Below are 26,685 nucleotides of genomic sequence, written 5' to 3' on the forward strand. Positions count from 1 at the left end.
ATGTGTGTAATGTGTTTTGTTCCGCAGAGATCATTCGATATGTAAAGCCCAGTACTTATAATTAGTGACTTCAGTCAAAAAGTGTTGTTAGCATTGTATCTGAAATGCAAGGGACTTTTCTTGTGTGTATTCCATAAAAACTTTTATCAAAGTTAATAACCATCTGCCATTCCTCGCACCAGGAGGCTACTTTTTTGAAATGCCTGGTGTGCGGGAAAGTCTGCTTACGAAATATTGCACGCGAATTGGCATCGGAGTTCTTATATGAGCACGAGCTCCAAAGCGGTTACATATAGTTATGCTTCTACCCAGTAGTACTGGGGTCATACCAAATTTGTGACATTACATAAAGTTCCGGAGTGTCGATAGGTATGCTCAACAATCCTAGCTGTGTAGAAAAAAGCATTTACTTCGAGTGGCCAAAAGGAAAAGAAAAAAAAAACAGCAGCCATCGGAGGTTTCTTCGATAGCTGTGTCTAGGATCCAGACAGTTCTTCCAAGATTAGATTTGACATTTTTGAAAAGTAGAAAAATGCCGGCCGCAACTTTCTGCCTTCACTTTGTGTTACACAAGATTTATAATTGTTGCACTGACTATATCCCCTTTCGAAAGTTCAACCAAGTTGGTAATTTTGGTATTTAGTGAACCAGAATTACCAATTGATGTGAGGATTGAGCAAATCATCAAGGCTTTCATAACAATCCTTCGTGCATCTCTTTCTTGACCTTGTTTAGGGAGACAAGTCTGCTGGGTTGGCTATTCTCCAGGAGGTTAATATCATCCCATGGCAAGCTTACATCAGTTATCCCTATAGCCGTACGACCCGGCATGACAACTATATTACTAGCACATAAAATGACGAGACCTGACATGATGTTTCAAAAAAATTAAAATTCTGCATTATATGGAGCTACTGAAGCTTATCGAAACCCTAAAAAAAGATTCTGGCAACCCTCACGGCGCCCTATACCTGATCTATTGCAATAGCTTTTCTACAAACCACTTTCATTTCTCAAGGAGTGCACTATACGTGTCCTGATGTCATCTCATGGAAGGTGTTTACTTGGGTGTGATTCAATGCAACGTTGTGGCCCTTGAATGGGCTGACTCAATTGTCAGCTATGCTGCTACTACTTGTGTGGCCTAATGGAAAACAATAATAGACCACCGAACAAGCTGGACTGAGTTTGAATATGCTCCAATGTCCCGTTCCCACGTGACCGCCTGACATACACACCTCTTAAGAAACGAAACTGAAACTATACTCCGTTTCATACATCAGTTGCAACACTGTGGAAGCTACGTGAGAAATTCGGTCAGCAAAATGTGTAAGTCCGCGAGTCTCATGCTAGGCTTTCGTTGTTGTAAACACTAGTGTGAGCTGTGCAAGAGCCTGCACGTGAGGCATCATGATGAGCTGCAAATGAAACACCGAAAAACGAAAACAAAGAGACACTAAGCGATCCAGAAGGATGTATTGACAGCCGTATAATGGGGTTTGTTTATTTCTAAGGCACAAAGCATCTTCACTTATTTGCCAACCTAAAAATGGAAAAAAAGATCACACCACGGGTGGCAATATCTTCGACCTATTTCTCAGTATGAACGCACCTACTGCAAGAAGCCTCGCTAGCCTCCATACCATTTCACCTGATATATGAAATGGAGTATATTTGTAAGGAGATAATTACAGTACTGTATTTGATTTAGAGGGTCTCTCAGGCTTTCCAGTTTTTATTTTATGGACATTGAGGTTCAGAACATTATTTCGTGCAAGAAAAGAGGAAAATGAGAAACACCACTTGTGTCCGTATTCCTTTATAAAGAAAATGATTCACATACCGTTCATTTGCATCATCTGGCAGATCCCACTTGTCAAAGAGATAGATGCAGTGAGGTGTGGATGTTCGGTCTGTTAGGGCTAGACCCTGAAATTAATAAGATGAAACATTTCATACATCTCACTTTCATCGTCATGACCCTAGCAAAAACAAAAAGTTTTGCTTTAGTCTACTATTATTCTCTGTTGTAGCATCTGTACATCTCTGACAATGCCATTGTGAGTTCATCAAGACAACTGAAATGCCTGTGTGCAAATTGCCATCAAGTTAACAAAAAACTAAAAGTAGCTAAATTGGACAAGATTTTATATGTACTAAAAGTAGGGGTGTGCGAATATTCGAAATTTCGAATATTTTTCGAATAGTGCTTGCTATTCGATTCGATTCACACTGGAATTTTACTATTCGAACTTCCCAAAAAGAAATACACTCAACGTCCGATTAAAAGTGACCCCTTCAGATTTTCAATATGCTTCACCTCATTACACTCTCGTATTGCGGCAAAGCTGCTTTTCGAGCTCTGTTACGGACGGTCGAACTTTGCCAAGACGCATTCAACGTCCGATTGGAAGTGACCCCTTTATATTTTCAATATACTTCAGCTTATCACACCCCGGTATTGCGGCGAAGCTGCCTTTCAAGATCCGTTACGGTCGAACTTTGCCAAGACACAACGTCCGATTGAAAGTGGTCCCTAGATTTTCAATATGCTTCACCTCATCACACCCCAATATTGCGGCAAAGCTGCCTTTCAAGCTCCGTTACGGTCAAACATTGTGAAGACACAGTCAACGTCATATTGGAAGTGGTCCCTAGATTTTCAATATGCTTCACCTCATCACACCCCCGTATAGCGGCAAAGCTGCCTTTCAAGCTCCGCTACGGTCGCAAATGCTGGCTCAAGAAAACGCTGGTTCCAACATGGAGATGAAAGATGTAGCAGTGGTGGGGGCTCAATTAATGCTGTTTTGGGCCTGAAATTTGGGCAGGAAGTCCGAAAAAATCGGAAGCCGAACTTTTTAGCATCCAAATTTCAGATGTTCTTATATATCGACGTCTATAAGGCAGATTTGGAACTCCGGACTTGAAGGGAGCAGACCCTTGTCCGCCACATCACTTGGGCTTCCACAGAAGTTGAAAGAGGAGGAGAGGCTGAGGAAATGGCATCTCTGCCCATCACGTGTAAAGTGTTATTGGCAACACTTTGGTTGAACCAAATCATGCACATAAATACAATTCGGCCTCTACATTGCCTCATTCTTGTAAGACAACTATGAAACACCACCCCGCCAGTGCTTCATCAATCTAGTGAAAAGAAACACTTTCATGTTGCTATCTCATAAGAATATGCTTAGGAATCCTCTCTAACTTTTTTTTCTGCAATTTCACTTCGAAGCATTCGAACAGTATCCTAGAAATATTCGAGAAATATTTGAAAAATATTCGATTCGATTCGCACTCACACTTCAATATTCGAATTCGCTTCGCACCCAGAATTTTGCTATTCGCACAGCTCTAACTAAAAGTATATGTCACCCACTGAATATGCCGACTGCTTTAGAAATATTTCTATGTGTATTTATTTCCTCCCATCTATTAGTTTCAAAGGTAAGCATAAAACAATTTTAGGTATAGTGACTTGAAGCATCACATGGCACTGCAAAAGATGTGCTAGATGCAGAATGTTGTGCTGGGTAAATCCCGATGTAATGCTTACCTCCAACTGCTTAAGATCTGTCTGTACGCCTTCTGGAACACTGTTTTGCCACACCTCAAGGAATTCGCTCAGGTTGAACTACACAGAAACATGAGTGAAAAGGTTACAGAATTTACACAAGGCCCGGATTCATCAATAGTGCACGAACGAGGAAGGTGTCTGCTCGGAGCAACAATTTTCACACCAGGATTTGTTTTCAAAGCAGAAGCTGTCGCCCTTCAACATCCAGTTTGAATGAGCTCCTGTTTTATGTTTTCAGTGCATTTCTAAAATAACTTCGGCAGGGCAGAACAGTAAATTATACTTGCTGAGTCTGAAAGTGTGGATAACTTGAAAAATTCAACGAGAACTGGAGAGCCAGTCACTGTGTGGTGCCCACCATAAGTTGTCAAGTGCCAATGACCATTCTGGTCGAGTTGAAACATCGCTGAAGAGGTTGGAGACAGTGTCCGACTCCTCTAGAAATGCTCACTTTGTTGGCTGACACGACACTAGTGTGAAGTGTGGATCACTTTCGAAATACTGTGTACTTAAGCTGCAACATATTATCGGCAATGTCGGAGCATCCCTTCACCACGACACCTCGTAGGTACAAGGCCACAATCCATGACGGCGACGCAGGGATGTGCATTTGCACAATAGGATCATGAATCTCTCGGGAGTTTAGAAGATCCACATCTGTGGACTTTGTACACAACAATGACATAATGAGAACACCGACAAACCTTTTCAACACTTCGAAGGAGCACATCGGCGGTTGCCTTGCACATGACGTCGCCGTTTAGTGTGTAGAACTCGTCATCTGTGTGCATCAAACAAAGATTACAAGTTTCAGGGACAAATAAATACAGCAAGAGGCAATGAAAAATAACACCCTTCCTTGTAAAATTAGCACAATGATTTCTGGGAGATGTGCTACTGAAGGGGCCCTAAGAGTAAAAGCTAAATCGAGCTTGTTTAGTAGGTCAGTGTTCTAAGATTACAAATATGCTACAGTTGTCTAGAGCGATGCTTTTGTTAAAAAAAAAAAAGCCTGTGAGAGAGGAGTGGCACAGCTACTTTGGACATTCAGAACCAGCTTCAGTGTATGTGACTCATTTCAAAGATGCTTTGTCAAAAGTAGTAAACCATAGACAATAAGCAGCTCAGCCATTTTTACTATGCACTTCTGCAAGAAAGCTTACCAATACTTTTTGTTAACACTGTTCTGCAAACACCGTTTACAGTCCTATGGCACCCCAAATTTATTACATGCCTGGCTCGACGAGCAACAGAGCATGATGTACAAGATTCAAGACTGTCCTGCAGTTGTAGAGGCAAGTTTCTGTAACGCATTGTAATCCCAAGGCCATGAATATTCACTCAATCCCATTCCGGAATGGTTAAAGTTGAGGACAAGGCACGCTATCTTCAAGTGCAGTTTCGCCTGCAGCGTAATCTAGTTTTGGCCCAGAACAAAGCTCAACAGTTTTAAGGAACGCAATCTATTACTCCATCACTTAACCTATCAATTAATGTTTGTGTTGAGTGCGCCCCTCCACCTAATGAATTGGTGGCAAAGACATTTATAGATATTTCTACTGCAGTAAATCATCACCTCCAATTTTGATGTCACACAATATATATATATATATATATATATATATATATATATATATATATATATATTATATATATAATATATATATATATATATATATATATATATATAAAGGTGGAGTATAAGAAATCACTTTGTTACCACTATTGGGAGTAGTGCATCTTCGAAACACCTCTGCGACAATCTCTCTGCAAGAAAAGAAAAGCATGTGTATAGTGCACTTTTTTTTGCTGCATGAGCATAAAAATTGCTGCACGAGCCATTCATTTTCTGAGACGCGCACATTACTCATTTGTCCCCAATGGCATGCAGTTCCCTTCATACTAAATAAATGCCTTGTTTGACAGCAAAGCAGTCCCGAGCAGTATGACTTTACGCTTGCACATCACTTAGACAATTCCCAGGGAACATTCTGCATGGATTTTTTTTTTTTACTGCCACCAGACCATTTCTCGTATTACATATGAGCATGCACTGCATGTACTAGTAGTATAATATTCAAGAGTATACTCGGCAATATGACAAAAATCGAGGAACGTCCGGTTACCGTGGCTCCAACTCTGAGATCTTGTCGACAACGTCACCGGCAGGTATCTTGTCCAGTCGCATGGACTCTGACTCTATGTAGTTGACAATGAAATTCTGTACTCGGTAGTAATATTCACCATCCAGAAGCCTGTAAAAACCTGTGTGTGCAGAACAAATGTTATGTACAAACCATCTTTTACTATGTGCATGGCAACGCAACCCCCCCGCTAACAATCAAGAAAAGGGCGGCAGAAAGTAAAAGGTAAGTGGACGGTCGAGAGATGAAGCAAATACAGAGGGAGAAAGCAAGGATTAGACTAGCGTCTGTGGTGATTAAACAGAAAGCAGATAGAACAGAAAATGAATGCGAAGCAGCGATGTGGCCATACAGAAAACCAGCTCTTGCTGTTTATACATTGGCAAGCACTGATGTAGCACACAGCTGAAAGACACATTAAGCATACACCGCAGCGCTCAAGGCACGTATTATATAATTAGAAAGTTTAATGTACAAATGTAGCTCTGTGCGATGTCACCCTCTAGTGAATACCCTTGGCATTGTCACAAAAACTGCACAATGGTGCTCCTACACCAAAAACCTTCTTCAGCATTTACGACCCACTGCTGCATGTGGATTGATAAAACGTCAATGTGCAGATGACTCAAAATGTTGCATGAAGTGTTAAAACCGAAGGTGGTGAGGTTTGTACACATCCGTTTGCACAAAGGACCGTCATCTGTAAGACTTTCCAAGAAGGAACTGCACATACTTCACATAGTAGTATTACGTGTCATCCTTGTCTAAAGCTTGTGTGGACAGAAACACTAGTTTTCTCTCTCTCTCTCTTTCTTTTTGGAATGGCCAACCTTGGTATCTTAAGATTAGCTCCTCTCATCTGAAGCATAAATAATGCAATTGGTGTGCTTAGGACGCCCTGTTACATTTTTAAAACAACTATCCTAGAGGTGAGATGACAGGACGAACCATACAAAGCATTCACACCATTGTTTTTCTTGTGTCTAGGCATACACAACATTAACACGTCTCCTGTCTTATTTCTGGTGTCCATCAGTTTAACGCTGCGTTTATTGTTTTATGTACAAACTTACTAGCGCAAGAAAAAATCCTGCTAAATCATACTTCACTGTGTGAAATGCAGCCACCAAGAAGTCACATAATTTTGGCATTTTTAGACTCATTAGTGGCTAATGCCTGTTTATAAAACACCATTCAGCACTCGTCATTCAGCACTAAATCCTGAATTATTGTCAACTGGTAATGTGACCATCCATTGCATCTCATAATTCCCTTGCCAAGATTTTTTTATGCAGGATTATACGGTATATAGGAAAGAGGCGAAAAAAAAAGCCCTTGCAAAATGTTTCGCACTGTTCGGTTTCTGAATACTATGTGTACGAAGAAAAGCTCTCACCATCGATTTCAACCACAGGCAGCTCCTCAATGGCCTGCCTGATCTCGGCTTCGCTTGCTTGCACTATTTCCAAGATGTTCCCGAGGGTATACTGGAAACCAAAAGCAAACAAATGGCGCATAGCACTTCTCTCGCAACTGTATGCGACTGTCATTTCAGTGAATGAGTCCTCTTTGAAGTCGTCTGATGAATAGCACACACACCGTGATGCAACAACACCAATCTCACAAGAAATGAAGATTGGGCAAAGTACATACTAGTACTGAAGCACAATAACGACAACACAAGAAGCAACTTCTAAAAAATTTGAACGTGCATGGGCCGTGGTGTTTCCGCCTTCTTCGTGTCAGCAGAATAAAATGGCTTCGTTATCAAGAATAAACTTTAGTTTGAGGTTAGTGCTCGTCCTGCTTGGCCCGCCTAGTTGCATATTTTTTTTCTGCTTCGATAACATTATATAAATATGCAACCAGTCTCATAGTTTTCTGACTGTTTTAGTAGTATCACTGGTCGCAACAGAATAAATTGGATGTGCACTTAAGTAGTGTGACTTCACTTTGTGTGACGTGTCATCGGCACAGGCTCAGAGAAAGCAAACAGAGGGGTGACAAACACGGGAAATGCACCTTGGGCGTGACTTTGTCATCATCAACATGGTGCTCGAGTTCGGCTCCTCTGTATGGAGTCTGGCGAAGAAGTTCCAGCAGCTTTTTCAGTCGGGGGAAGCACTGGCGAAGCTCCAGGTAGCTGTGGAATGTGTGCAGAACCTGCGTGATACAACCCATTTTTTGCTTTAGTCCGCATGAAACCACCTACATTTATTGGTGGCATCTTTTAAGAACATCACCGGGGGCAAAAAAATTGGCGAAGACACATTAATTTCAGAGGCAACTCTGCTTTGCATTCAATGCGTGCTGCCTTCTGGAATGGCCCATCAAGTATATGGTTCAGCAAGTAGGGGCGTGCGAATATTAAATATTTCGGAGATCAAACCAAATTGCATCGTGTCTGGCTCGGTCTGCAATTCACATGGCTGTTGTTCATAAACACAAATATTTTTGAAATAGGTCATGAAGATTTCAAAATGTCAACTACAAAACAAAAGCATGATAGGTTCCATCTACATGAGTATAAGATATGAGAGGCTACATCACTTGGGGACTTTATGAGCTATACAATGATCTCCTACACTCTCTGAAGAGTTCTGTGCATGTAAAAGAGTATGCTTATTTGTTATCGATGGCCCTATTGTGGTTTTAATCTCAAACTTATGATCCCTAGGATGTGAACATCATTTTATATTACCTGTGCAAGAGGCCTGTTGAATATTCAAAATACTATTAAAAAGTATTCAATATTTGGTTCGATTTGAAAAAATAACTATTTGTGCACACACGCTAACACATGCACTTTGCAATACAGTTAAGACTCGATCTAAGGAAACCCAATTTTATGAAGTTTCCGATCTAACGAAGAAATTTCCATTCCCCCGCAGGTACCCATAGGGTTCAATGTTGTCATCAACTCGAATTAACGAAGCTTTTGCGGCACTGAACTCAATTTAACAAAGTGTTTCCGGAAATAAATGAACAAAAATGCAGTGATTTCTTTCCGATTTTCACACAGACGGCTTTTTTTCAAACGTTCATTGTAACGCTATTGTGTTAAACTGTCTAGCCACCCTAGTCACGACACTAATTTAGAGCTTTTATATATTTATTAGAGCATTATATATGACACTATATAATGTGTGTCATAAGTAAAAGGAGACCACCTTGCTGTGAACGGTGGACTTCTAACCCCAGAATACATCACATCAATATTTTATCCTGAAGCATATATCGTGATGTTTTTTTTTTTTGGGGGGGGGGGGGGCTGCTTTCCGTTCTCGATCGTCAGGGCGCAATCGCAAGACATGACGATATGTATACCTGACTGGGACGAGCTTCAGGTGTTGAATCTGGCGCGTGTCCCACCGCCTCAGACGAGAGCCGGAGCGTTGGCACGAGCAGGAGAGAGTTGGATATGTCAGCCTCGCGGACTTCAAAGGTACGGTCGCCGGTGCACACGACAGCATGGCAGTCCTCTTCGCCACGAAAAACTAGCCTGAGTTGAGAGATTGAGGGAAAATTTCATATAACTTCAATAAGTACAACCTCGGACGGAATGCACCAACCGACCTCCATAACATTCGAACGTGCATAGGCAAGCCGCAAGTCATACCCACCTCTCGCCTTCGCGTATCGTCTTCAGCAATTCCTTATCGACCTCTAGCAGCCGTAGTGAGCTCTGGTTTTCTTCCGCAAACCAAAGCGGCTGAGCTATGGGCTGCAGGTCGCTGCGATCCAGCTTGGCGCGCTCCAAGAACGCTTGCACTTCTTCGTCAGTCCTTGAAACAATATATTGAGAAACTGTAGGCACACCACATTTTTTGCGGAAACAAAAGTACCGAAGACGGCCGATGTTCAACAGGGAGCCGCATTTTTCTAGCAGACGACAGCGCTTTGAAATGTGCGGTAAGGCGTCCCAGCGTTGCCGTAAGGTAGTAGAGTGATAATATATGGTCGTCTTATTCAAATTTTTAGCTTTAACAGTTAATGTAAAACCTTACCTGATCATGGCCATAGGATTTATGATGCTGCAAGCAGAAAAGACAGTGAAATCTTCCCGACGAAACGTACGTTGCTAAACGCGAATAAAAAGCGCGCGAAACCAAGCAAGCATTGTGTCCAGACTTTTCACGCTCCTCGCTAAGCAACAAGCATTTTTTTTTATTTTTTACGCTTTTATTTATTTACATGCAAGCACATATAGCATAAAAAACAACGCTATAAATAATAACGTTCATGAAGTGATACTTTATATGCATTTGTTTATAAATAACTGAAGCGAAACCACATTTTTGTCATCTTTTTGTGCGTTTGTGTTCGGTGCGTTGCGTTGCTCAAACAGCCCCGCCAGCCCCGCTGGCCAGCGTGCGTGCCACGTTGTCCGATCTGTCAGTGCCGGTGTGCAAAATTAGAAAGAACTGCAAGCAGCACTCAAAATTTTGGTTACGTTTCGTGTCAATTGTGAGCTCACAAAACACGTGTGCGAGAACGCAGTCGTCAAAATTTGCGCAGGACGTGGGGACTCTTTTTTCGATGTTGCGTATGAACACGAGGCTGCGTAGCTAGGCTCATATAAAAGCAAGTCCGGACGCATGAGGCAGTCCTCCGCGTTGTACTTTCGTGAGTGATTGTGATTCCGTGATTCGCCCCGCGTCCCAAAACCACAACCTTTCACCATGGTCAACAGCCAGAGGATGCGCATGGCCAACGAAAAGGCCAGTAAAAACGTCGTACTACGAGGAAACGTTCCCAAGTCGACGGTAAGTAAGAGCACACCGGTGTCCTCGCATTTGCCGAAACCGAAAAGGAGGAGTGTGAGGGAGATAGCCTGAAGCGATCATCAAACTGTTCGCGTAGTACGCCGTTTTGATTAACTAGAACGCATTTACGCATCGCCTCTGGGGCTTCACTTCAGTCTTGCGCTACTGCATTTGCGTGCATTGACCGTATCAAAAAGTGGTGGAGATGCGTCGCCTTTGGCGACGCGTCATCTGCGAAGTCGCGCCGTCGCTGACGTTGCACGCCGTTCTCTTGTTAACGCGTCCATCTCGCTCTCATCTTTTCCCGAGAACAAAATCCTTTTCCTGCGGATGCGAGAAACTGGGTATTAGCCATCTACTTGACCCAAGTTCACCGTTTGCCGGGTGTGTGCTGTCGGTGAAATATGGTCGGTCTGCGCAGATGGAGGTCTTGGCCACGAAGAGATAGTGAGCGCGATAAAACGTAGCCGCACAAGCTCGCTTGCGCAGCCTCCATCGTCTCAAAAGACGAAGCATTCAGTAATGTATTGTCTGCTGCAACAACGAACTCGGTGTGACCACTGCGCAACACCTGTGCCCCTGTTTTTTTACAGACCACTACTGTACGCTTCTCGTTTCCCTGATTGCGTTATCCGTGCTGTCTTCTTTCTTTTTAAAATAGCTCGCTACTGTTTGCGGCAGGAGAGCTTTAAAAGCGATCACGAACGTGTCGAATGAGTGCGTGTATTTTTACCATCTTTCCGGTGCCGTGCGAAACGCGAACACCTGTTTCGTTGCTGCGCATCTGTTTTTGCTTTTTTTATGTCGTGCTGACGCACAGCAGGGTCTTTTTGGTGCTGCCCTTGTTGCGCGCAGCTGTCAAATCGCATATGCACTGACGTTTCCGTTTTTGTTTCTCTCTCTCTCTCTCCCTACATTTGCGTTTCCGCAACAGAAACCCCAGGACGAGAAGTACCCGGTTGGCCCATGGCTCCTCGCATTCTTCATCTTCGTAGTTTGCGGCTCCGGTGAGTGATGCAAACCCATATGGTTGGTGCGCTGTCATCTGGGACCTCGATAATGCGACGTTTTCTGTCGCCTTACGGTCAAATCGGAAAGTGAGCGTGACATTTGCGACACAGTCGTACTTTTTTTTCTTTCCACGCGCCCAGAGAAACCAAAAATATCGCGATTAGCGGCTGCATAATTTGATTGCTATACGCGGAAACGTGCTTCGTGCTTTTGTATAATGTTCCTACAAAAGCGATGCCTTGAAGTGTACTCTGAGGAATGGGGTCATTTTAGGTGGGATTTAGCCACAGGCTGTTTGTTGTTTTTGTTCTGCTATATGGTATTTTAATACGACATTTTTCAACTGAGAGTGTGCAGTATGAAGGATATTTTCATGAGTATATGTACAGTATCTTTGCATGCCTAAAACTGCGAAATTTAGTGATTTATCGCTGTTTTTATCTGTTAAGTGTCTAGCTTTCCGCACTAGAAGTTGCTTAGTACACCAATGCTTATTATTGCCTCTTGGCGGTCACTGAAATAGTGATCAAATAACTGGTAGGTGAAGCTTTTGAAGTATAAATATGCATGGATTGCAGTTTTACCATCTCGTGCAGCTTGTATTGGCTGATTACTTGCATTCGGTCCAGTATCTGGTCAAGAACTGTTCAGAAGATCATGCCTGTAGAAACCTAGCAACTTTTTTACAATGCAAAGGCATTGCAAACACAAAAGCATTGCCATCGCAATGCATGCCCATTTATTAAGCCCAGTGAATTAACAGCCATACTCACAAATTTACTTTGGCATTTCATTACCTTCGAGCACGTATGGAAACAGTGCGAATACAAGGTGGTTGTTCTGAAATTGCTAAGGAGTTGTGAGGAGAGTTGTTACAGAGCAGTAGCTAGTTACCTCAAGGGGCAGTACTGCCGTCCGATTTGCAAAATTGGTGAAGCAATCGAAGTTTAGATGTTCTTTTTTTTTAACACAGGAGGTAATGAGCATTTTGTGTTGATGCAGGATAGCACATGAATTGTACAGTTGCTAGTGCTATCTCTGAAGCATCGGTAGTGAACTTGCATCAGCCACTGCCTTTCTGTTTTTGACACAGAGAGAAGTGTTGGGAGAGGCAATGTATGTCTTCAGTGTCTTGCTTAACAAAAGCAGTAGCTTGAACATCTGCGCTTGGTGAAGATGACACTTACTTTTACATGGTGTTAACTTTTGCAGTTCTGCTGGTAACTCCCTTGAGTGCAGCTCTCTGCCAAATTCCATGGCTTCATGATGCCCATTTGCATTGTTCTGTTTTTTTTCTTTGACTTTGTGCTGTCAGAGTGTGAGTGCATGGTAAAAGTGATTAAGGGTTACCCTCCTCCTAAGCTATCCCTTTTGTCCAACTTTTCCTCCAAGCGGTTGGGATTGATTGCCATGTTTGTCTGCTTGATATTTTGCATTACCAGCTGCTGCCGCAAACCTGGCCTCTTGCATTTCATTCTCCGGCACAAACTTTCATTAAAGGGACACTAAAGAGAAACAATTAAATGGTTTAGATCGATAAATTGTGCTCTGAGAACTCTAATGTCGTTAATTTCGCCGTCATAGGTTTATTCATAGAGGAGAAAATGAAGTTCAAAGTTTCATTTTTCAATTTTGCGCCGAAATCCCCCCGTGTGACGTCATGGATTTCAAAGTGTATTTATTGTATTTTGGCACCATTGGCTCAAAAAAATTACCCCAAACTTGGTATATGAAGTCTATGGCCCCCTCAGAGGACAATGTACTTCGTTTTCGCCGATTAGGAACTACGTAGTTTCTAGTAGGCGCCGCCAAAACACACGACGTCATAGTGAATGGTGCGGTAACTTCAAGGTGGCGTCGCCACCCACATTTTGTTTTTCCGCGTTTTCTCGCTTAAGACTCTTAGTAAGCGTGGTGTTTTTGGTATCGTGAAAGAGTACTTTACTAATATGAGAAAAATCATTTTGCTCTTTAGTGTCCATTTAAAAAGCCAGTCGGATTGACATCCCAGAGCAAGGGTGGCTGAAAATTTTACAATTAGTTATAACTTGCACATTATAATTATAATTTACACATTTTATGCAGAGCACTTTGATCGGCCTGTTAATGATCAGAGGGACTTGTGCTATTGACTCAATATGTTCGTTAAACATTGTCGGGGCTGTTTCAGGTTCCCTTGAAATCTATGCTCACAGTCCATCATATGTTCACGAGTACTTGTTCCAACTTCCCACACACATTCTCTTCTTCAGCATTGTATACTGAGGTGCCAAACAGTACATAGGGGGTAGCAAGTGTGATATCGTTTGTTCATAGTGCGATGAGTGCAATATGGCACTGACTCAATTCCTCCACGATAGATGGTGCCTTCATTGCTATTGTACAATTATTGTGTCCACTCACATCAACAGCTTGCATTACTTCATCAAATTGTAGTATTTCAAACACAGTTTTAATTGTTTTACTGTATTGCATTTTTTCCAGCAATTTTCCAGATAATTCAGAGCATCAGGTTCGGCTGACCGGCCTCCATTCCAGAGACTTTGGACCATGACGAAACCACTTCCCGTGCGGGGCAGCGGCAGTGAATGTGGATAAAAAAACATTGTCACACATTAATGCTGGATTTTGGACAAAATGAAAATTGTATACATGTAACACTCAACTTCGTATACCTTTGTTTAATACCTTGTTACAAAATGTGCTGTACAAAGATGCTCTGTGCTTCTGGTGATGCTTTTTAAGAGATATTTTCAGAAATAAAGCCTTCCTTTTTTTTTTACCTGTGTATAAAGAACTGTGCTTGAGTAAAGTAGCCTTTTTTCTATTCACATTTTAGGACAGTGCTGAAAGCATTGCAAAATGCTTTTGCACACCAAGACTCTAGACATGCTATATATCAGTACGGTCAAATTTTCTTCAGGCACACTTGGTTATATTTCCATAAAGCTAGTGTACATCACATAACGGGATGTCATGTGGTGCCTGTGATGGTGTATATATCGCACCCAGTGTGAGCCTCTGTGCACGAGTGTTTTGACACGTGGTTGTACACAGCTGCTGGGCTGCGATGCGAGGCATTGTTTTCAAAATATGGAAGTAATCCACTTAAACTCACCTGTAGGGTTGGAGCACAGCTACGACTACAAGGCTTTCAGTTTTACAAAGTTTGATGAGAATAGTTTGAGCGTATTGGTAGTATAGGATGAAAGAGTAACACTAGTGAATATCCCCTCTGTTGCCCTTGTCTCATATTTGCTCTATAATTTCTTCGTACGGAGCTTGTTGTTTGGAGTTGTGGCATGGTTTCATTTCTTCATCCATTTTAATCTTTCTTCAAAAGGATGTCGCAACATTTGTGCAGTGTAGCGAGCCATCTTTGTGTATACAGTGTACACGTCAAATCTGTGAGGAAGGGTAGTCTTTGGTGTAAAGCCATTTTGTATATGAACCTACGTTAGGCCCCCTGGTTCAAGAGATGTGCAGCAAAGACTGTCATAAAGTGCATATATCTGTATATATGTGTGATTAAAATGCCTCTATTTGACATGTCTATGCAGCTGTAGCAAAATTCAAGGAAAAGGCAAATTGCTGTCAAGGGATTCTGAATTCGATGACTTCATGTAAATTATTACTGAAGACCATTTTTAAATTGGGAGCAAAGCTTTATACCTCTAAACTGTCTAATAATTGGATTAATATTCAAGGAAAAAAATTAAGGCCAGTTCCATGCATGTGCAATCTGAGGAGGAGGAGGAATAAACTTTACTGATAAGGAATGGAGGAGCCAGGCTGCTGTTTACTCGGGTTGCACTGGCTAGATTGCGGCCCCCTGGCTCCCAATCTAGCTCCCTGTGCAATCTGAGTAAACGGCAGAGCTGGAGAGCAAGCACCACCGCCTGGAAAACACAGATTGAGTTCTGTCTTCATCTTGTTTCTTTATCATTTTCTACATCTTTCTTTCTTTCCTTACCTCTTTCTATATTGCCCTCCCTTCTCCTAACCCTCGCACCACTCACCCCCAATTCTCTTTCCCACCCCTTGCTATGTTATACTATACAACTGGAAAGTGAACAGTGTCTGATTTAATTGTCACCTCCAGCTATAGCAATTCTGAAAATTTGTATCACATTCTTGGGCAATCACCCGGGTGGATAAAAGACTCGCAGTTTTTCTGTCTGACAGCAAACTCTTTGCTGCAAGTCTCTTTGACGTGCATGCCATAGCTTGCGAGGCCTATAAGCAGCGGTAATTGCGCTGCCTCCACAATTACACTGTTCTGTGATTCCTTTTAATTGCTACTTGCATGTTCTACTTACGTTAAGGCCAGCTGTATAAATAATTGACGCCAGGGGATTCCTAAATGTATACGGTCATTCGTTTTGAATCTCCTTGCAGTAGTACCAACATGAACTAATTGCTCCGTTTCTGACAGAAATCTGATTCTTCAAATAATCAGTCATGTAGCACAGCCTGTAATGACATGAGGCACTTGGAAACAATGTTTAAAGCAAGTTTAGAATGCGCACTGCGACGTATGTATTCAAAATAGATGCCACAACGTTACGTCACAAGCCGGTAGCGGTTTTCATTATCTTGGAAGTAAGGTAAGTTCGGAACATATTGGAAAATATTTCGCCTTATGCCATGGACGTGACGAATGTATTCGGCCCCGCGTGTGCTTGCGGCTACGTTCTACATGAGCGTGCGTGCTCAGTGTTCGATCCAGGAGCTTGTCTCGCGGATTTAGCACGGCTCTACCGAAGAAGGAGAGTATCGATGAAACCGAACTGTGCGTTTGCTTTTCGCTCTTTCCACGAGTTGAGACGTGCGCTCTGCGCCTTCACGACAAGCGACAGGTCACGAAAACAGGTTCTTTCTCTGCTCTCCGCTTGCGTTGTGTCACCTTCGGCGCGGCGATCGTTGTGATATAACTGCGACGGAAGGAAATCTTGGATCAGCGTGAAATAAGGAAAACACACTCGAAAGGTCCGGTAATGGCAAACAGGGGACTTAACGGGCAACGTTTTCGTGTCTTTATTTACTTATTTATACGCAGACGTGAGGATCTGCGATAGAGGAATGCAGGGTGTTAAATAAAATAAACTGATGCGTGCACATTTAATTGATGGCCTGCCTTCATTTCTAAATAGTACGAGGAAGTTGACGGCTCGGATTCCATCCTGCATTGTCAACCACGGTCGCGGGTGATATTTCATTTCTCGATTGCGCCTCGCAGCTGTCATTCCAGGAATAAATTCCACGACTCGGTTTTGAAAGATTGCAAGGCTGCCTATTTATTCTGCTTATACATTCTATCAAACAGAAGTAAGGTAGGTTAATCTGTGCTCTATGCACGAGGTAAGCGTATTGCGGTGAAAATTGGCGTGTTGGATACACGGCAACAGCACGTGTATGCGGACTTTTTTTTTTTTTTTTCGGCGGAAAAGCGCGGCGCGGCGTAGCAGACGACGTTTTCCGGCCCAACACCGGAAGTAAAGTACGCGATTGACGCGTCACTAGGCGGCGGCGCGCCGAAAGTGACGAGTGGCGATGGTAATCGGGCCAGCAGCTCGCGTTGGTTGTCGGCAAGACTTCTGCAGCTGATCGCGAAATCGATCTCGCTTTCTTCCGCGTGTCATCGGGTCCACAGCACAACACCCGAAGCATGACAATGGGAGAAGAGTCTCCTGTCTCGTCGCTCGTGCTGCCCGTGCTGATCCGTCCTATATTGGACAAGGTAAGTGGTCATTTCCGCGGCGCCTTTCCGCTTCAAGCTGTCGACGCTAGTCGCTTACCGCAGCTATCGCTGCAACTTTACTTTCGCCGTTTTATTGTAAGTCCTCTGGCTCTGTACGTTGTTTCGTCCTAGTTGTCACTGTTTCTTGTCGCCAGGATAACCGATGAACGAGGCAAGTTGACGCGAGTTCGTGCTAGCACTCGCTCAGAGCCGCTCTGACGAACGCCCGCCGTAGTTGGCCTTTCTGTGAGAGGGTTTTTCGAGGTTTTGATATATGGACTGACCTTCCGACACCAAGCGTTTAGCAAAGTCCATTTTACCTGCCCTGGTCAGTTTCTTGGCGTTTGTTTGACTCGTAACGTTGTAGAGGGGGGCCTCTGTCGGAAGCGGGAAGCGATCGAAATCGCTGTTCCGTCTGTTTTCGTACCTTAGCCCCTGGTCTTCTTTCTATATCGAGCGGTGATACTTTCGAGATGTGCTGGGCATGTATTCTTACACGTTTGTATGTCCTTTCACTCAACAGCTGGAAAGAAAAGACTTAGGGGCAGCCCAAACATTAAAAGGAGCAGTCACCAAGGTGAGCTTCAGTGTCCTCTACAGTGAACTATCTGTTGATCTTGTAGCTTACTTTTAAAAACACGGCAGGAGCATGTCGCGTTAACATGTGAATGCTGGGAAACAAGTGAATGCAGTAAGAACAGCTTGTGAAAATAAAGCTCGTCGTACGTTTGTGTGTTAAGTGTAGTGCTCGGCTACGTTTCGTGCATGATTCAACAAGCTAAAGAAAACCTTGCTTTGAATCTGAATAAAATGTTTGAAGCTGCCGTGGCCAAGTGTCAGAGCTAGGAATTAATAATATTAAATCGTGACTACTACTACTACGCCTGCAGTTAAACTCTTGTTTGTAGCCATCGTGAGCAAGGGACTAAACATTGTTAATAATTCTTGAGCTATTCAAAAGGTACTACTGCTTATAGACAGTGGTAGTTGCTAGTTATGAGCGCATGGTAACAGACTGTCATATGTGCTGTAAAAGATTGGTAAATTTTTTTTTTTTGCAGGTTGAAATGGAACATCCTGGCTTTCTGTACGACCTCGTAATGGGATTGATTAAAGAGACTGACGTTTCTGTAAATGTCACAGAGTGTTTGTTGAAACTTCAAGGCTCAATTCCAGACAACGAAGGTATGTATAACGCAAGTGTAGTTGCAGGAATTTCCTAACACCAGTGTCACACAAGCACTTACAGTTGAAATCAAGCCTGAGTGAGATCGAAGTTCTCAATTGTGAATGGCTTCCTTCTGTAGCTTGCATGAAGGAGCCAATCATTACCTATAGATGGCAAATGAAAGTGCATTATGTTACACTTGTATAGGTTTGACTTGTTGGGGGCCTTCAATTTCTCTTAGGCATAAACGTACACTTACTTAAAAGCATGTGCAAACGAGTCAGTAAGCTAAGGTTGCACACATGTTTGGATGCTGTATCTTTCTTTTCTAGTTTGCAATATTATTCTGACAGTTGGTGTATTGTGTAAGCAAAGGCACTCATAAAAGCTCTGAAATTAGTATGAAGTCTGTTGTTTTGAATGGGTCAATATGGAGGATGTTGCTTAATACAGATACTAATACCTTTATTTGTGAGCGCAATACATCGCATTACAGGCCAATTTTGCAGAGTGGATTAAGTCATGCAAAGGAAGCCACTGCTGGATATTTTGCTTGCTTTATAATGGATAATGCTTGGCCCCAGACTTAACACACTCCAGAGCTACCTCTATGTGCCTTGTTGAACTGTATAGAGGGTGCTTTGATGCCACAAATCAGCTCTAGAAACTTTGCACTATTGGGGGATTTGGATGTGTTCAAGGACTTGAACTTACACTGTTTTTGTAGGGCTGTGTATGTCTGTTAGTAATTTCATAAAGGGACATTTCTCGTGCTGTAAGCTCTTGCAGGCCCTTTGTGTGTGTTTTTACAGCATTTGTAACCATTTACAATGCAGACCTTAAGTGCTCCAGGACAGAGGATGCTTTCCAAGAATTCAACCGGCGTGCATCGTACCTTAAAAAAGTTCTCAGTCGTATCCCCGATGAAATCAACGATCGCAAGACATTTTTGGACACAATTAAGTGAGTGTCAGGTGTAGTTCCATCCCTAACTTATAGAGCCTTTTCCTTTGTTGAACTTTGGGTACAGCACATTTTTTCTAGTACCTTGATGTATGCGCATATTTCAAAATTTCTTGGCATCGTTTCTTACATATGACACTCGCCATAATTTTGCCATACATCACGCTGAACAGGTGCTAGTGGGCCTCACTAGCACCTTCATCTATTAAATTGCCCATCGTCTATTAAATTGAGTTCCTTATGACAATTTGGTGTATTTTTATTAATCATAAACTTCATCTTGCAGGGAGATCGCCAGTGCAATCAAGAAGTTGTTGGATGCTGTTAATGATGTTTCCACGTATATTCCATCGCCATACAGGAAGCAGGTGCCTATTCCTTTTTATGTGTTATATAGTTTATTGGAAATAAAGAATAAGCACTCGTGCTAAAGGTCTATGTTAAACAGTAGTCATACGCAAATATGTCATGTAGTTTACTAAGTTAACTATCCAGGTCAGTAAAAAGCAGGTGAAAAATGAAAGCAGCATTAGCCACTACCAAAGAGCGGTCAAATGTTAAAGAACATGGCATCTGTAGCTGTGATGGCATACTGCTAGTTTGAGTCAAGAAAACGAAATACACCGACCAAAATAAAAACTAAAAACAAATAAAAGACGTTTCGGCTTCACTATGGAAGCCTTGTTCACTTTAATCTGTTCATTTTAATATTTGACACTTGATGTGTCAAATAGTTTTTGCACACGTACACTCTTTGAAGAATCTAATAATAGCAGAACTGAAAGTAGTATGTGAACCAGACATTTTACCATTACGCAAGGCTCCCCCAGCAAGCATTTCATTTTGTAAGCATAAAAAATTGTTTCTGTATGTCTCTGAAGTGGAGCATTGGTTCTCGCTGCGCATTTCCGCCTGATGATTGAATAATTTTAATGGCATGCAGACATGTTAAGACTGAACATCTGATGTTGAGTCAGATCAGTGTTAAGGGTATCAGTTTCATCTCCAACTGAGTTGCATCCTACCACATGCCCAAAGCTTCTGCTGGAACTACACGTTTCCATTTTAAAACGCACGAACTACAGTGTGGTATGTGGTCCAACTCAAGTGAAAGCTTTTCCCATATTCTTAATGATGGAATAAGTGGTGTTGCTGAACACTGCCATGCAGCTTAAAACAGAGTAAGTTTGTGATGCTCACTTATCTGGAAGAGAAGTCTGTGTGTTGTTTGCTCTTATATATATGGCATTATCTTTCGCAGGCATTGGAACATCGGAAACGGGAGTTTGTAAAGTACTCCAAACGCTTTAGTAACACCCTAAAGGAATTCTTCAAGGAGGGACAGTAAGTGAAACAATAAAACTTGAATTTTTGTATTTTTTTACAGTACTGTGCAATCTGTCTTGCACTGCGTGCTAACATGGGCTGTGTATATCCTGTGTGTGTGTGTGTTTATACATGTCCTCTTGAATCTTCAGTACGAGTGAAAGAAGTTGTTTGGGGTAGTTGCACAGTTTTGACAGAGCAGAACATGCGTGACGATACAGCTTTTTCTTGTTAGCACATTTGCAAGTCTTATTGTGATGCAGTCATTCCACTCGTCATTAGCAAGCACCTTGGTGATTGTGTAGGAAACCTCTTTTATGATTTTGCCATAATGGTAATTCAATATTATTTAAATTAAATGTAGTTTAAATGCAGTTATCATCACCATTGAGTGGTTTGCGCAAATGTAAACGTTTACGTATGTACGTAAAGGTTTACGTTTGGGTAGCTAAAAACTTTACTAAGTAAACTCGTGTTCCGGTAACACGGTAAATGTGATCCGGTAACACGATAATGTAAAGAAGTATACGTTCAAGCTAAAACTCCCTAATAGCATGTCAGTCTTATGACGCATGGCAGCCATTGGTGTACCAGAAACATGCCAGAAAAATGTTTCATGCGGTTACAATGATACTTTTATTCAGTGTACATCAATGCTCTTATTATTTGCACAGTGTACACCAATCGTAGCAAAGGCCTTTGCTTCACCTCTCTGCCTTCTCTTTCAGGGTGCAGGCAGTTTTTGTGAGTGCTGTGTACCTCATCTACCAAACAAACCACATTATGGTCACCGTCAAGAACGAATGTGACTGAGGGCAGATGCCAAGGTAAGGTGAGCTGGCTGTTCTCCCTTCAAGCAAAGTGCTTTAGGTTACAGGTTTGAAGAACTGCACCAGAGCTAATTGGTTCGCATTCCCAGCATTAAGCCCAGCTTTGTGGGCAACACGCAAAGAAAGCAACACATCACATTGATGATCGATAGCTGGCATCTCTCCCTCTGTTTTTCAAGCATTCCATGCGCACTGCAGTTCACCAATTTTTCGGCCATGGCGTGCACTGGAGGGCTGGGCAAAAAAAGAGTCAGCAAAAAATTAGTACTCTGCAACATTAGCCGTGTGGGAAACTTGGTTACATGCTTTTGCTCGGTGTTGTGCAGCAGCGAAACAAACTACAGTAGGCTCTCATTAAATGGAACCTGAAGAGACCATGAAAATGTGTCCCGTTTAACAGGAGTTTCGTTTACTGAGAGGTGAACAGGAGTGCAGAATCCAAGTATGAAACCAATCGTATTAGGGGCAGTTGTTCCGTTAAAAGAAATTTCCGTTTACTGAGGGTCTGCTGTATGCTAGAAATTTCGCTATATTAGAGGCCATGAGTTTGTTGGATGCCCAGCCATCACACAGTGGGTGCCATGCACCGTTACAGTCCTGCAAGGTGTGCATGTTGCATGCAAGATTGTCACTGCACAAAATTTAATATTGGAAGGTTTTATATCCACGCCAGCTTTTGCTTTGCTGTAAGCACATATGTGGATTTGTTGCAGTTGAACCCCTTTTAAGAGACTTGTACTTGGGACCAGTTTTTGTCTCTTATTTGAGGAGTCTTTTGTAAGCAGGGTGCCACGTTTTGGTTTTCTGATTAACTATTATTTTCATGTAGGCACCCTACGTATAAAATAAGCTCAATAGAAGGCTACAGCTTGTTGAAGAAGGCTCATTATTACCATTTGTTATGTTATATGATTTGCTTGGTGGCTACACAGAGAATACAATCTATGTTTTCTCCACAACTTTTTCTCATTACATGCTTATTGTTGCGCTTTCTTAAAAGTAGGCACGACGGCTTGTTCATGTTAGTGAAGGTGCAGCTGAGTGCTTTGCTAGACTTTTCCAGGTAGATTCATCGTTAATAGAATGCAGCGTGAGGGGTAATGTCAGCCATGCACTACGATGCATCTTGGTTGAGAGCAACATAAACAGGACAGCTCACCATGTGCTCCTGGCATTCTTTACCCACACACCACCTGCATGTACTGTTGCATTGGTACCTTTAGAAAGCTTGAAGCGTTTTGCTACATTGCATTTGCATTGCAGTTACTTCTCATTGTTTTATAACTGACCGACCCACACCACATTTGTTGAAGTTATAGTAAATAGTGAGTGCATACATCAGTCTTATTGCTTTGTTTCCACAGCTAGTCCAACCACATTTAGCAGCCATTTGCGCTGCTTTTAATGTTAAAGGGGCCCTGCAACACTTTTTCAGCATGGCCGGAAAACGCTGCTGATTGGTAGTTGAGGCTCCCAAGAACACGCGAACCAAACATTATAGCGCAGCATGCGGCCTGGGATGTACAATAAATTTGCAAAGTCAGCTAAAAAGCGCTTCCTCTTCTCTCGACATAAAATGATGCTTACGGCATCACAGGCAGGTTCCACGCCATTGGCCGATTTGAACATGGTGCACTCGGTAGTTACTGCGGCCGTTGTGAGAGGCCGCCACTTGCCCGCGCGTGATTGCACCTAAAGTACAGCACGCGTTTGAAGTAAAAAAAGAAAATGTGCTCAAGGTCACGAGGCGCACGTGACGTACCTTCTTTCCCCATGCCATCCCCCCCCTGCTTAGCTTCCAGCGCTTTCGTCGTGGCGAGAGAAGAGAGAAAGCACTTACAGCGTGTGACAAATCTTTGTAACTCCGCTCACACTGGACGGATTCTAAAAATTTTTGCGGCGGTTGATTCGTGAGGCAATAAGTTCCTTTAGTGAAGCCATTCCATGGCTACTTGGAAAAGTGTCGCTGGGCCCCTTTAAAAATGTCTGTTACAAGTGAGACTGTTGACTATTATTCAACAAAAAGTTGTCCTTTACAACCGATTGTCTATTAAATCCAGTGTCTGTTACAAAAGAGTTCGAATTAATTGGGGAGGTAAGGTGCCCAGCCATGCGGGTGAATGGTGCCTTTTATATCCAAGTGTCTGTTATATGTCTTTTATGAAGGGGTTCAACTGTAGATGCTTGTGGTAGGTGGCTGGCTTCCATTAGATGTGATCTTGACTTTTACTCAGTTTAGTGCGTGTGCCGATAACTGCTTGTACAAGTTTAGCAGCATGATTTACATCTTGATGCTGGCCACTTGCGAATTCGATCATCTGTATCTGGGCCTAAACTGTCCCATTCCGTTGGTAAATTGGCAATGGAAGGTTGCACTTTGCTGCTAAATTGATTGAAGCTTATTCACTTTCACAAGTGCACTCAGAAACCCTACTACTCTTATTGCCAGTGATCACAAGGGTTCACATCTGCCATGTTGCAACATTGTGCATGTCTGAAAATATTGAGTAAGACACTATGTGGTGTTAAAAATTTTGGTCAGCTTATACGTAAGTCTTATGGAAAAGTGGCAGTACAATGGAGTAGTTGTAATAGTTGGGCATCCAAAAAATTGATTGGAGACTGCACAAAGAAAAGAACAGGAAACAGGGCAATAACTGCTAAATGTTTGATTAAAATAAGGAAGGGCTATTACATTTGCATCAGTAAGGCAGCCTGCTTAGATTATGATACACACGTTTATTGGAGTTTGAATCGGCATGAATTGAAACAGAAGAAGAAAGAAGTGCAACAGTCGTTGCCCTCCAGAGGTGGAGAAAATGGTATGGTTGCATTGGCTTACAATGGCCATTCGGTGAGAGATTAGACTTGAGTTATTCTGCACTTGGTGTAAAACCTGAAAGCTTCGTTTTCTTTGCAGGATAACTGCCAGGTCTGAACGCTGGTAAAGAATCGGCTACAGGGCCCACGTGGATATCTAGGAAGTAGTGTTGGGTGCCAGGGATCAGTTACGATGCAGTCACAGCTGACGGCGACAGTGCCCACATCCCATCAGTGCTGTGCTGGAACCCAGTTGTGTTTTTGCATTGGCATTTAAGCTGGATAGTGGAGCTACATGGAGGGACACTAACACAAGAGCCTTTTCATACGCGTGAATGTGTGATATAACACTGGCGTTGCGCCAGTAGTGGGTCTTGTCCCATTCGCCTTCAACTTTTCGTTGGTTGTGAACTTTTTTTTTTTAATTTAGTTTGTCCATTTCAGATTCTAATCAGATTGAACTAGCATTATTACCCTCTTGCTTTGTTTTGTTTCTCCTCTTTCAAGTTTTTTGCTACCACTTGTGTATTTAGAGCAAGCCACTGTAAACAGGAATTGTTTTATTATAAAAATTAATTAATTTAGTTGCGGTGCATATATGTTTGGTGAGTTACATTTACGGGCAGATTGCCAAGCATAACTTTGCCAGTGACTCTTTTAGAAGGCTAGCTTTACTCGGACAGAAATATGTAACTGTTAAAAACATTTAATGTGGTTCCTTTTGCAGTGATAGTTCCGTAGACGAGAGCAGCTGGCATAAGGGTGCAGATTATAAATGGCACCTTGTTAGTGCCAACATCAGAACATATGTTATATTAAGGGTGAGTGGAACAAAAAGAAAGCAACATGACATGACATTCTTCAAACGTATTAGACAGGCTTTAGCTGTCAACTAGTAGTTTCTGTGCAGCTAACTGCTGAGCATGTTTGCAGTAACTTAAATTTATAGCAACACATCATTTAACATTGACGCATGTGATACTTATCCTGGTGAAGGCTGCAGTAAATCAGTATGTGAGTGCAGGGCTTCTGAAGGCAACTGTACTATATTCGCTTCTTGGACGCTCACGAGCAACCTTAAGTATGCCTCCTCTGATCGTAAAGTAATTTACTTTTTAATGTCGCCTCGTGGGATTTTGTTGCTGCACGAGCGCTAAAACAAAGGACAGGGTAATAGTAACTTTCAGAGACAGTTGTGTTTTTGTAAAAAACACTTATGACCCCTTGCAGCCTCGTGAATTGAACAAAGAGGTAGAAACTTATTTACGATGAAGATGGTAGCACATTTTTTTTCTCGGGTGCATTCAAGCTTTTGAGAGCAAGCTTTAATGCTCAGCACTATGTTTCAGCAGTAAGGCATTTTGTTCTGTGGCAGTGCAAGTGCAACTATGCAACTAGTGTTGACTGTCCTCACATTGTTTCTGTCACCAATGCATCCGCATTAAATGTGGTGTGTGTCCATCTTACCTCTTCCCGGTTGACTGTTAACTGCATGAGCAGTGCAGATGTTGCATATTGTCTTCTCTTCATATCGATATCACATTATTAAAGACAATGCCTTTACAAATGTGTCCAGTATCTTATTCTTGGGTTGCCTTTTCAAATGAGAAAAGTTTTGGATGCACTGCCTATCGTGGTATCTTGGGAGGCAAGGCGTCGCCCTGCTAAGCTCAGTGATGCGGGTTCGACTCCCGGCCTACGTGGCCTTTCCATAGTGGCGTAATGCACCCCCGTGCACCCACTGCAGGCGAGTGGTTGTTACAATTCAAGTGGTATTAAACCGCACGTAATCTGAGGCCAGCAGAAATATTAAAAATAAATTAAAAATATTTAAAGAGGCGGCTGGGGGAGGGGGAAAGTGCTGGTGAAGCTTGGATGGGAGGAAGTGCTGGTGTGCCTTGAGGAGGGCAAGTGCCCATTTTGCACCCCCCTACCGACGCCCATGGATAGCAATGCATTATACAACTACACAATGTAAGGTTCGTGGGCTTATCAGATTTTATTAAATTACCAACCATGGCTTCACGCGCGCACAAGCAACGGTTAAAATATTACTCGGTGATCATATGTACTGAAGTGAGCGAATAAATTGCGTTGCCGCTCCTGGACTAAAAAATAACGCGACCTTCAGCATTAGGCGCGCGAAAAGACGGTACTAACAGTGCACGCGAAGCGACTGGTGCACGAGCCCTCTACGCTTAGCCGCTCTGGCCGTAGCTGCTTGGGGCACGAACACATGCCGACCAGAGAAGACTCGTTCAGTTGACCCACTAGCCCTCTCACCCTCTTTCTTTCTACTATGCGCACGCTCGAATCCACCTCCTCTACAATAGCGCA

At 42.6% G+C, this 26,685-nt stretch overlaps 2 protein-coding genes across 3 annotated transcripts; one reads left to right on the forward strand and one right to left on the reverse strand.

Annotated features, from left to right (window-relative positions):
- Positions 1 to 1,408: 1,408 nt before the first annotated feature.
- LOC119386154 (sister chromatid cohesion protein DCC1-like) lies at positions 1,409 to 9,817 on the reverse strand. Its single transcript, XM_037653497.2, has 11 exons — positions 9,732 to 9,817; positions 9,348 to 9,509; positions 9,052 to 9,226; positions 7,747 to 7,887; positions 7,121 to 7,211; positions 5,707 to 5,845; positions 5,301 to 5,347; positions 4,285 to 4,361; positions 3,560 to 3,637; positions 1,844 to 1,929; positions 1,409 to 1,418 (listed from the first exon to the last, which is right to left on the reverse strand). The coding sequence occupies exons 1-11, from the start codon at positions 9,743 to 9,745 to the stop codon at positions 1,409 to 1,411; spliced, it is 1,020 nt and encodes a 339-aa protein (XP_037509425.1). The 5' UTR covers positions 9,746 to 9,817.
- A 7,189-nt stretch (positions 9,818 to 17,006) lies between these two features.
- LOC119387801 (programmed cell death protein 10) lies at positions 17,007 to 25,915 on the forward strand. Of its 2 annotated transcripts, none has more exons than XM_037655311.2 (8): positions 17,007 to 17,241; positions 17,765 to 17,818; positions 18,303 to 18,426; positions 19,246 to 19,372; positions 19,659 to 19,740; positions 20,634 to 20,716; positions 21,427 to 21,530; positions 24,449 to 25,915. In XM_037655311.2, exons 1-7 carry the CDS (start codon positions 17,170 to 17,172, stop codon positions 21,509 to 21,511), a joined length of 627 nt encoding a protein of 208 aa, XP_037511239.1. In that variant the 5' UTR covers positions 17,007 to 17,169; the 3' UTR covers positions 21,512 to 21,530; positions 24,449 to 25,915. The 2 variants fall into 2 exon arrangements, with proteins under 2 accessions (XP_037511239.1, XP_037511240.1); XM_037655312.2 differs by having other exon boundaries at positions 21,427 to 21,525.
- Positions 25,916 to 26,685: the final 770 nt, after the last annotated feature.

The sequence above is a fragment of the Rhipicephalus sanguineus genome, chromosome 3, assembly GCF_013339695.2.
Source record: "Rhipicephalus sanguineus isolate Rsan-2018 chromosome 3, BIME_Rsan_1.4, whole genome shotgun sequence".
Taxonomy (NCBI): domain Eukaryota; kingdom Metazoa; phylum Arthropoda; class Arachnida; order Ixodida; family Ixodidae; genus Rhipicephalus; species Rhipicephalus sanguineus.

Coding starts and splice junctions, on each gene's coding strand:
- LOC119386154 (XM_037653497.2), bottom strand. Junction 7,888..9,051: donor CTGAAGCTCGTCCCAGTCAG/GTATACATATCG, acceptor TGTATCACGCAG/GTTCTGCACACATTCCACAG. Junction 5,348..5,706: donor ATCTCAGAGTTGGAGCCACG/GTAACCGGACGT, acceptor CTTTTCTTGCAG/AGAGATTGTCGCAGAGGTGT.
- LOC119387801 (XM_037655311.2), top strand. CDS start 17,170: ATGACAATGGGAGAAGAGTCTCCTGTCTCGTCGCTCGTGCTGCCCGTG. Junction 19,373..19,658: donor ACATTTTTGGACACAATTAA/GTGAGTGTCAGG, acceptor TTCATCTTGCAG/GGAGATCGCCAGTGCAATCA. Junction 19,741..20,633: donor CATCGCCATACAGGAAGCAG/GTGCCTATTCCT, acceptor TATCTTTCGCAG/GCATTGGAACATCGGAAACG.